Raw genomic sequence first — 11,297 nt, forward strand, 5'->3', positions numbered from 1 at the left:
AAACTTGAGCTGTCTCGGCCGTGCCAACCCTAAGCAAACAAAGAGGAGGCAGAATGGGCAAGGATAAGGAAGCAGGCCTCTGTGGCTTGATTTCAGGAGCTGGGCTTTATCTACCTGCAGAGGCCCAGACAAAAATATTACAGAATGCCAGAACAAAAATCAGGCCTTCCAAAGACTCAGATAAAGCCACACATCTTCACACAGAGAGAGAGAGAGAGGGAGAGTGCGAGCCCTTCCTTGGGATATGGTTAGACCAGCTCATGGAGTATTAACCTGGGTCAGGAATGGAGGGTTGATGGGGCGCTGACTCCGTGACACAGCCTGAAGGGTTTGCACAGGTGCATGCCTTTCTTCTTGAGCTTTCTGAAGTTTCCAAGACATCTCGACCCGCCAAAAAAAAGTTGCAAGCCAAACTAAGTCTGCTGTAAAATTCCTTCCCCACCTTGGAAGTTGCTGAGTGGGGTCTAAGAAATCCATCACAAGGGTTTGCTCTTTGAAAAAACTGACCACGTTATCATGCCATTTTGGTTTTTGCTTTTCTATTTTGTTAGTTACGAAGGCAAGTTTCCCCACCCAAACCCAGAAATCAGCAGTAAGAATAGTAACAAAGGAAAAACCCCCTACGTCATATCATAAAAACCTGCGAGCACAGGCAAGGTGTGTCTGGGACAGAGGAAGCAGACGGAGGGTCTTCACGTGACACCGAGGGTCACGTGAAGGTATCAGGCCATGGAGGCTGCCATGCCCTCGGCCTTCTGGCCTCCTCTGGGTCTTCGCCAGCAGGAACACAGCACGCAAACTTCAGTACAAGAGCTGGTAAACCGTGGCATTGTTCTTGGAGCCCGTGACCAGATACTGGTTGTCAGCAGACACATCACAACACAGGACATCTGTCGGCTCCTCTACCTACCCGGAAGGAGGCCAGAAGATCGATTACAGGCAGGGGCCAGGCGTGGGCCACAGATGAAGGCCACACTTGGGGGCAGTTTCAAGGTGAAGGACAGACCTGAGGTTCAGTCTGGAGACAACGGGGCAGGTCTCGGGGCTCACGGTGGAGCCCATGAGGTCACAGAACCTGGAGTTCCCATTCCCCTGGGTCTAGTAAAGGGCCCCATATACTACCCCAGGGATAGTTTCTGTCACTGTCCTCGGGACCCGCCCCACTGGGATCTGGGCCTGTGAGCTCTGAGAGCCTGGGTTTGCAGAACCCTCCTCTCGATACCTGAAACAACCTTTGTAGAGAAGGTGCGGCTATGCAGTGGATCGACTCGTCGATCGCGGTCACAAAGTAGCTCCCTGGCGAAGGAAAGGCAGGTGAAGAAGCCAGAGACCAAGCTTGCATTCCGGGCCCAGGTCCCTCCCCCAGATGACTGAGCAGAGAGAAGCTCTTCCTCTGGCCCACTGTGCCCATCTAGAAAAACCAGAGACAAGAGCCAAACCATTCCCTCATCTGGCCCTTCCCTCCAGCCCCACACGGGACGGGGCTCAATATCACTGCACAAAAGGACAATTTCATGGGGCTTCATGCCTTTTCTGCTGGCCCTGGTCTCCAGGCTGCTGTTCTGTGTAGGAAGGCACCGTTACAGGGAGAGTCGGAGAGCAGACGGATGGGGACAGAAGACAGGTAGGAGGCCAGGAGATGGGGGGAGAGGCAGCAGTGGAGAAGCAGGTGCAGAGGTGACAGCAGCAGGGAACCGGACACCTGGGTCTCCACTCTGCCCGGCTTGGGGCTGGGGAGGGAAGAACAGAGCCTGAAACAAGGCTGGACCCAGACTCTGCAGAAGACCAGACATCCTTGGGGGTTAGGAACAGGACCCCTAGAGGGGTCACCTGGCTTCCACTCACCACAGGAGGCAAACTTGAGGTTGTGGTGGTTGACGTATTTATGCAAGACTGCCTTAAACTTCTCCGGCCGGTGTGTGTGGAGAATTATGATGTCGCTTGTTCTCAGGCCTACCAGCACCCACTCCTCAGTGGGCTCGTGGGTAATGCTGAGGATCTGTTTGGAAGGAGGACCGGAGTCAGCGGTCCAAGCCGTCTACACGGTCATTCACACCCCGCCCCCCTGTGGAACTCAGGCCCCCACTCCCGGCCACGGGGACCGCCCGCAGCCCACTGGGGGCTGCCAGACACCTCATGCCGTAACTCGTGCTCCTGCAACCTCTGGTAGCTCCTCAGGTCCCAGGAATAGAGTCTGGTGTCTTCACCTCCTGTCCAGAACTTATTGCCTGTGATGTCCACGCAGCGGGACCCATATTCAGGGACCTCGTGCTTCCTGGCAGGAGAAGATCTCCAAGGTTCACGCACTGTCTCAACACCAGGACATTTCGGGCCCAGGAAGCCCCCACATCTAGTCTCCACACAGACTCACCGAGTCCTACTGCACAGAGGGGCGAGGGAGGTCCAGAAAGGGACACGGGCCTTCCCAAAGACCTCACCACCCTGCCCTCCCCGGGGGCGTACCTGATCAAGATTTGGTTCTGCAAATCCCAAATCTCAACAAATCCTTTGAAACACGCCAAGCAGATCTGGGCATTGGAGGAGAGCGCCAGGGAATAGCACAGGGGGCCCGTGGAGGCCAGCTGGGCCCTGACGCGCGGTGTGGGTGCCAGATCCCACAGGGTCAGGCTCTGGGACAGACCCCCGGTGATGAGGCACTGCTCGTCCGGGAACAGCTTGCAGGCCAGGACACAGTTCTGGTGGTCCTGCAGGAACAGTCCCCGCCCTCACTTAACCTCCTCGAGGGCCAGGCTCCGCGTCACACGACAGAGGTCACATCTAGGTTCCCCCAGCCCTTCCCGAACACCCCTCACCTGCAAGTCCAGCTGGGCCTGTGGGGCCTTGCTGAAGGCATGCAGGGCACTCTCGTCCCAGACCTTAATGTAGCCGTGGCCACACGTGTACACGTGGTGAGTCGAGCTGCTGATGGCCACGGCGTAGACTTTCTTCCCGTGGAGGAGCCTGCCAACCTTCCAGCACCGCCGGGGGACCCTCTGCCTGACCACCGCTTCATTGGGAACAGGCGGCTGGGCAGAGGAGAACGCGGGTACCCATCAGAGGGCACAGTCCTGGCCTTCCATCGCCCATGGGCGACCACCTGCCCGGTCCTCTGACTGAATTCCTCAGTGTTCACCTGAGGTTCTGAGACAGCTCCGGCACCAGCATTGACAGCAGGGTCCGGCTCAGACACCCCCTCCCCCCCCGCTCCCGACACAGCTCTAGAAGAGGAGACACTGTGAGCCAAAGGCCCCACACAGTGGCAGTGAGAGCCTGGCAGCCAAGTTCAAAGGCAGCAGGGAGCTGCAGGACAGCCACCGCTATGGGAGAGAATCCAGGCACGCCACATGCCCTCCCCTTCCCTTACTAGCTTCTCTTTGGGGGAGGCATGGGGAAGGCAAAGATCCCAAGCGTAGAGAAAATAAGACACTTACAACTGTCCTGAAGAACGACCAGACTTCTTCCCTGGGCGGAGGTGAGGGGCAAGGCTGGCCTGCAGGGAAATATCAAGGCCCACCGGCTCACGGAGAGGGTGGCCCACAGCAACGGGACCGCGGGACCCAAGGAGAAGCCTGCTTCCCCGACACCAGGCCTCACGCCTCGTCCCCCATCTGAGGCCCGGCCTGGGGCTGCCACCTCCCCTGCCCACACGTCCAAGCTGGGACTTACCAAACCTGGGTCCTGGCAGGAAGCTATGACACGTGGACGAAGGGTAGGGGGACACAGTGTGATCTGGAGAGCTCGGTGCCAGGATCTCCTCTCCCCAGGACAGCTCCCGCTCCCTCCCCCAGTCTGGTTCAAGCAACACCTACCTGGGGGCCAGCTCTGCGGCTGCTTCTGGCTCTGCCTGGGGGAGACCACTGGCCTGGAGTTCAGATCTGCCCAGAGTCGGGAGGACCCACTGCTGTGGGATGCCGGCGCTCGTCTCCTGATAAAGCAGGCCACGCTGTGTCAGGAAACTGGGGGCCTGCGGGGGCATTCCATACACCCCCTCTGGTTGGGACTGTGCTTGGTGGGACTGGGAGGAAATATCAGAGCTTTGGGGCACATTGCTCATCTCCTCTGGCTCATCATAAATACGGAGTATACGAAACAATGCCTCATCCTCCTCTCTACTCATGCTCTCAGATCAGTGCAGTCCCCTAGTCACCCAGTTCTAGGGCTGTTCCAACAGCGTCCGGGCAGCCAATTCGTCCTGAGCTCCTGCAGCAAGAGAACAGACACAGATACAGGCATGGGCCCTGCTGGGGGTCTGTTTGCAAGGGTCCAAGAACACTGTGTTGCCAAAAGGATGCCAAAGACTGGCTGTGGACCAGTGTTTTATCCTACATGTTGGCCGGGATGGTGTTACGGGCGAAAGTGCACACAGACGTTTGGAGAGGTTAGTAGCAGGGGTTTGTTTTTCCTTCCAGACCCACAGAGGACATTTCTAGTCCTACGAAATCCAAGTCACCCTTTAGTCTGGCACCATACCTCTCCACGGAGTACTCATGCCCAATGTGAACATGGGGCAACTCTGCTCGTGTCACGGGCTCCTTCCCTGCCTTGAGGGGGCAGCGTGGAAGAACCGAGAGGCATGCGGCAAACACGAGGTTCCCTTTGGATGGAGCTAGGCTCCCCCATGACCGAGGGGCTGGCTGGTGGGGCTATTCGTCTCTCCTACCCTACGGGGTAATTCTGAGGAATGAATGGAATCACGCAGGTAGAATACACAGAACTCTGTACGGTAGCAGCAGCCCTGTCACCAGCAGCAAGTGCATTCATCTGTGAACTGTGCCGGGGACCAGAGCTTTGAGGACGTTAAGGCAGACCACGTGCCTTCTCCTCCAGGCCTCCCAACGGGGAGCCCCAGAAAGGGCCTGGGGAGCCCCAGTGCTCCACAGTGGAGCACAGGTGCTCAGGGACAAAACAAAAGGATCTTCCCCAGGGAACCAATGCTGGCCGACCAAGCTTGGTCCTTGCTCATAGACCCTGACGCCCCCCACATGCACGGGCAGTCACCCCAGAGTCACCCCAGGGACGATGTCAGGCAGCTGTATCGCCACTACTCTGGACACTACTGGACGCCTCGAGCTCTCTCGCTCTGCATCTGGCCTTGAACTAAACACTTGACACAGGTGATCCCACAGCATCCTCCCCACATTTTACATATTTTAAAAACTGAAGCTCAGGTGAACAAATAACTAGAAAACACAAGGAAAAGGTTCAAATCCCCCTCCCCCTCCCTGCCCAGGTCTGGCTCTGAACAGTGTCTTTCCTGCCTCCCCACCAGAAGGAAGACAAAACAGCCGCTTCTTCAGCCATTTGATTCTTCCCTCTAGGACAAAAAAAAACCCCAAAACAAAAACGGTACAAAGGCCGTTGCCCTCTGACCTAACACTGAAGTCCAGGCAACAGGAGGCTCTAGCCGCAGCGCCGGCCCGGACAGCAGGTGACTGGACAAACCCCCGTCCACGGGAGGGGACTGGTGACAAACCCCGCGGCCGGCAGGGACCGGTGAAACGTCACAGGACCTGCATCGCCTGGAATACAAAGCCGCTAGGAAAAGAAAGGACACAACCTGGAGGACCAGGACAATTCCCAGGTGGGTCAGGGCAGGGAGAGGCGGATCCAAGGTTCAGAACAAAGTGCCTAACGCGCAGCTTTAGAGAGGAGGGTGGCCATTAGAACCTGTCTTTGCATATGTTTGTGTGCACCTAAGAACCTAGGAGGAGGAGTTGCCTTTGGGAGTGCAAATTGCCACGCGGGCAAGAAGAGCAGGAGGAAGATGGGTCTCTGCCCAGCTTGGGCTCGTTTCTGCACAGGTGTGGCTCTTTGAACCTAAATTTAAAATTGCTAGACCCGGAGTCTTTTTCTCGACTGAATCCTGCTTTCTCATCTTCCCCCATAGGACAATTTGGGGTCCTCATGATGCCTACCTACGTACTTGTTTAAAAATTTTAACAAATGCACCCTGACGCGCATCAGGCTCCTCGAAGTGGGCCAATTCGCAGAGCAACAACCCACCGCCCCCGCCGGCCAGTGTGGTGAGGCGAGGCGGGAAGAGACTAGCAAGCGGCCCTCAGGTGAAGCTTAAAGGCAGTGGGGCCATTTAGCCAGGATCTCACATATGAAGAGGACTTCGCCCTAAGAGTAAGACAAGCCTTTCTAGAAAGAGCAGAGGGAAGAATCAACATCACTGAAACCCCCTCTGCTCTCACCCCAGAGCTGGAAATGCAGGGACCCCTCCCCTTACCCGCAACTGTTGTGCAAGCTTCAGTACAAAATGTTAGTTGCGGGGCTGGGGGGTGTGTTGGAGGGGAACGGGTCCCTCCTGCCGGCAAGTCAGGCCCTCACCAGTCCCCCCACTGGCAGGAAACTCACCCCTGAAGGTAGAAGGTCAAAGCCGAGAAGGGAAGGCCGCAGAACTGAACCCGCGCTGGGACGCCCAGGTACAGCCTTCTCCCCTGCAGGGCTGCTATTTTTAAACCTTAGCTTAATTGATAATCAAGCCCTGGGTCAGAACCTGGGGCAGGTGTCTTCCGGGGCGTGGCCACCACTGACGTCTTCCTATTAGCCCCCGTGGCCTTGGGAGAGGGATGGCGTGGGGGTCCGAGGAAAGTCAAGGGCTGGAGGCAAGATGGAGAGAGAAAGATTTGAGGGCTGGGTCTTAGGCTCGGGCTCGGGCTCGGGCTCAGGCTCGGCCGGCCCCAAGAGCCAGTGTGTGCGGAGAGACGGAGAGCTGCTTGAGCTGTCCCCAGGAGGGGGTGCAGATTCTCCTCACCAGGTGCACCCCATTAGGGTGAAGCCTGGCTTGCGCTGAGGCTACTATGGGCTGCGGAGGGAGGGGAGGGGGCCACCTCTGCCGCCCTGAATGCGCCGAGCTCTGGGACGCTTTGTCTTTCACCAGTGTCTCTGAAAGGGAAGACCAGGGAGGCCTCTCTCCTCAGTGGCTGACTTACCAGGCCAGGACGGTCTCCAATTTGAGCACCCGAATCCCCTGGATTGCAGGACCCACCCCAGAGACCCTAATTCTGTTGGCGTGGTTGGGGACCCAAACTGTTTCCAAAAAGGTGCCCCATTGGAGAACCCCGGCCAGCCCCTCTGCCTGGTGGTCCCCTTCCGCAGGAGTGAGCGGGAGGTGAAGCGTGATCCCCCTCCCGCTCTTCTCCCCCATGAAACCCCTACCTCCGGCCCACCCCTCCCCCTGAACACATACTCTCTTTCACTCCGATTCCTTTCTTCCTTCTTTCGAAGCAGAATTCCTGAAATCGCTGCTGTGTACAGAGAAATCTTTTACTACCCCTCATCTCTTCTCTCCAAAGCTCTCCGTCTCTCCCTCATTCCCCATCATTTATGCACCCCTTGTCCCACAACTTTTATGGTTGCCTGTGGCCTTCCCAATAATGCCTGGCATTATCCTCAGTCCGGTATTTAAGATCTGTCCCCTGCCAAGCCCAGCCTGTTCTCACTGACCCTCCAAAGAACTTGACTGTACCTTTCCACCCTCACACTTCTCGCATGCTGTTCCCTCAGCCGGGAATGTTGTTCTTTGTCCACTCACATATCACATTTACACTCCCCTGTACTCTGAACAAGTTACCAGAGACCAGCCCAACACCTGCCCCAAGTCCTAGGGGAGCTCCCATGTGTGAGGGAGGGACAGAGGGCTATTGATAGAGTTCCCCAGCTGACCGAGGATCCATTTTTGGCGAATGAGTCCCTTTTTTATTCTTACAGGAAACACAACAGTGAGGCAGGGATTTTATCCCCAGTTTGGAAATACAAGAATTAATTCGGGGGCTCGGAACCTTGTGGGCAGGATCTCACTGAACAGGTGAGAAGAGCTAGGGTCCAAAGCCAGGCCTACATGATTTTTAAAAATATGTTTGTGAGGGAGCTGTTTTGAATCATAGGGGTTCTTTCTCTGGACTGTCTATGAATCCTTTGGCAGAGGATATACCCCGGCTGTGTCTCCAGCCAGTCTCGGACTGGCCTTTGAGCTCTCCTAATGGTGTCTGTAGATGAACAGAAGTTCTTAATTTTAATTCAGCCCAGCTTATCTAGTCTTTTAAGGTTGGCCGTTTTTCTTTTCTTTTTTTTTTTTTTTTTTTTTTTGAGTCTTATTTAAGACATATTTCCTAAATTCATTAAGTGTCTGCCTTCAGCTCAGGTCATGATCCCAGAGTCTTGGGATCGAGCCCTACACTGGGCTCCCGCCTCAGCAGGAAGCCTGCTTCTCCCTCTCCCACTCCCCCTGCTTGTGTTCCCTCTCTCGCTGTATCTCTGTCAAAGAAATAATTTTTTTTAAATCTTGAAAAAAAAAAAAAGATGCCCAACATTAGGACTCACCCGGGAAATAGAAATCAAATCCAATCCATAACAAGATTCCACTTCACACCCACTAGGATGGATAGAACCACACCACAAATTACAGCAAGTAATAAATGTTGATGAGGGTGTGGAGAAACTGGAATGCCTGGGCACTCTTGGTGGGAACGTAAACTGGTGCAGCCCCTGTAGAAACAAGTTTGGCAGTCCCTCAAAAAGTTAAACACAGAATTACCACATACACTAGCCATTTTACTCCTAGGTATATACCCTAGAGAACTGAAAACAGAAGCTAACAACCCAAGTGCCCATCAACAGATGGATGGAGAAATGAAATGTGCTATATCCACACAATGACTTATTAGTTGCCAATAAGAAGGAAGGAAGTGCCGGGATTCATGCTACAATGTGGGGGAACCTTGATAACATTACACTAAGTGAAAAAAGCCAGACACGAAAGCCACATATTGTCTGATTCCGTTCACATGAAATACCCAGAATAGGCAAATCCATAGAGACAGAGAACAGACTAGTGCTTGCCAGGCGCTGGGGGTGGAAGACTGCCTTTTTTTTTTTTTTTTTAAAGATTTTATTTATTTATTTGACAGAGATCACAAGTAGGCAGAGAGGCAGGCAGAGAGAGAGAGAGAGAGAGAGAGAGAAGCAGGCTTCCTGCGGAGCAGAGAGCCCGATGCGGGGCTCGATCCCAGGACCCTGAGATCATGACCCGAGCCAAAGGCAGCAGCCCAAACCACTGAGCCACCCAGGCGCCCCGGAAGACTGCTTTTTTAATAGAGAATTCCTTTCGGGTTGATGGAAAAGATCTGAAACTAGGTGGTGGTGATGGGTATGCAACACTGTGAATGTACCTAATGCTACTGAATTAGACACTCTGAGATAGTTAAAATGGTCAGTTTTATGTCATGTGTATTTAACCACCATAAAGAAAAACTGTCGTTCTGTCATGAGTTAGAGGTCTTGCAAGTTCCCACAGCATTTTTTTTTCTTCCTTCATCTAGCAAACATCAGGCAGTTTAACTGGTGGTTTTCTTAATCTTTGCTCCCCAAGAAGAAGAGCCAGCCAGTTGCAGGTGCCCCTGTCCCCAGACACCCTGGCCAGCTATAGTGTAATGGCAGCTTGGGGGCGGGGACGGTGCGCAGCAGCACCGGAGGCGGGCCGGGGGAGGGGGCAAACACCGAGGTCAGAGAACTTGAGTCACCAGAGCGGGATCTCCAACGTCAGCCTCCGGATCTTTATTTGGGGGTGGAGCGCCCTCTGGTGGGCAACTGGAATGCAACCAAATTCTAAGATGATAGCGCTCCTAGGCCAGTGCGCTTGATGGCTGTGCTTGTCTGATGGCTCCCAAGCCCGGGAATTTATTTCTCTTTCAGCATGAGAGCCTCCCTGAGAATTCACCTGGACACCCATTGTTGATGAAGACATGTAAACCATATAAACACAGGCATGAAACACGTCTTCCCTTACTGACTCACATTATCCGCTCAACTGAAATGATTCGACCACCAAGGTCTGGCCTAGCCAGATGAGCTGCCCCCACTCCTACCCCCCAGTGACTTCGTGGTCCACAGGATAAGGTAGTGAAACAGCAATTTCAGGTCGAGGGCTCAGAGAACTGGTGGAGGACCCAGCGCGGGGCACCCAGTGCTGGTGAAGGAGACCAGGGAGGCCAGCAAGGCGGGCGTGGAGCTCGGCTGAGTGAGCTCAGATTGAAGGCAGGGAGAGCCCTCTGGGCAGAAGGGATGACTAGGTCTCTGCTGCCTGTACTAACTCTCTTCCCCCACTGCCATGGGGAGGCCAACTCACCATTCTTTTCTATGTGTCCTTCACCGGGGAGCCCAGCTGGGGACCCCATCTCCCTCATCTGTTGTCTTCCCAGCCAACTCACATCCGTGGCCCTGCGTGGGACTCTTGGATTCTGTGGAACACGTTCCAATTTCTGTCCTGTATCCTCTCTTACCTTCCAAGGCATCATCCTTAAGCAAAACCCCTGCCCTTGACTCTGGGACCCACTGGCAACTGCCCCCCACCCCACCCCGGGTCTTCCACACAGGCTCTACTTAAGAGTATACAATATGCACCTCTAAGATTTCCCTGTGGGGTGGGGAGCGGGGAAGAGGGGATGGGTCGAGAGGGATCTACTTCTTGAGAAGTTTGCAATACGCTGGCCCAAGCGTTCTAAGAGTCCTGCGGACCCCGCCCTGCCTGGCGTCTAAGGTCAGGTCCACCCCACCCCCGCCGGATCTCCAGAAGAGCTGCCACTAAGAGCTCAGGCTCGGCTGCCCCAGGACAATGCTCCAGGGATCACGGCAGGGAGAAGCCGCCCGCGGCCGGCAGCCTCACGGTGGCGGCTCTGCGGAGAGCGGGCTGGGCGTCAGGAGCCCTGCAGGGAGAGAACCGGCCACCGGGGACAGCAGGGGCCCGAGGCTGGCGGCCACTGGCTGCTAATGGCTTCTCATGCCCAAGTGCAGGTCACAGGGCCCTGGACGCGCGCGGCCCGGCCCGTTGTCACACAGAGGCCAAAACAGTGCCAGGACGGCCAGGCGCCCCGGTGCGGGCGGGGGAGTGAGGCGGCCGCAGAAAGCCGTCGCCTGGCTCCCTACCCACGCGCGGTGGCCCGGGGCGGCTGGGATCCGGAGCCTCCAGTCCCTAACCTGGGAACACGTGGGCCAAGAGTTCGCAGGCCAAAGGAGGGTGGCCGACACTAGGAACGGGTGGCCCAACTGCCCCTTACCGTAGCTGGCTGGGCGAAGCCGGCGGAGCAGCGCGGGGGGGTTCCCGGAGGCTGGGCTTCGGCTGAGCGCGGGTGGGACTTCGGTGGCCGGCAAGGGTGGGTCACACTGCAGGATCCCAGAGCCACCCAGGGCTGGCAAGCCGTGGCAGGGAGAGCTGGAGCGGAAGAGAGGCTCGGGCCGCTGGCAGTCCGAGGACAGGCGGAGGAGCCAGGGCCCCGCAGAGTGGGCTCAAACCC

The 11,297-nt window shown here is 55.9% G+C and overlaps 1 protein-coding gene across 2 annotated transcripts; it reads right to left on the minus strand.

Annotated features, from left to right (window-relative positions):
• Positions 1 to 517: 517 nt before the first annotated feature.
• On the minus strand, positions 518 to 6,551 carry TLE7 (TLE family member 7). Of its 2 annotated transcripts, XM_059152127.1 has the most exons (9): positions 3,810 to 6,551; positions 3,667 to 3,689; positions 3,432 to 3,490; positions 2,814 to 3,026; positions 2,464 to 2,705; positions 2,134 to 2,275; positions 1,846 to 1,999; positions 1,223 to 1,296; positions 518 to 906 (listed from the first exon to the last, which is right to left on the minus strand). In XM_059152127.1, the coding sequence occupies exons 1-9, from the start codon at positions 4,115 to 4,117 to the stop codon at positions 802 to 804; spliced, it is 1,320 nt and encodes a 439-aa protein (XP_059008110.1). In that variant the 5' UTR covers positions 4,118 to 6,551; the 3' UTR covers positions 518 to 801. The 2 variants fall into 2 exon arrangements, with proteins under 2 accessions (XP_059008110.1, XP_059008109.1); XM_059152126.1 differs by lacking the exon at positions 518 to 906 and having other exon boundaries at positions 1,228 to 1,999.
• Positions 6,552 to 11,297: the final 4,746 nt, after the last annotated feature.

Source organism: Mustela lutreola, chromosome 16, assembly GCF_030435805.1.
Source record: "Mustela lutreola isolate mMusLut2 chromosome 16, mMusLut2.pri, whole genome shotgun sequence".
NCBI classification, from domain to species: Eukaryota; Metazoa; Chordata; class Mammalia; order Carnivora; family Mustelidae; genus Mustela; species Mustela lutreola.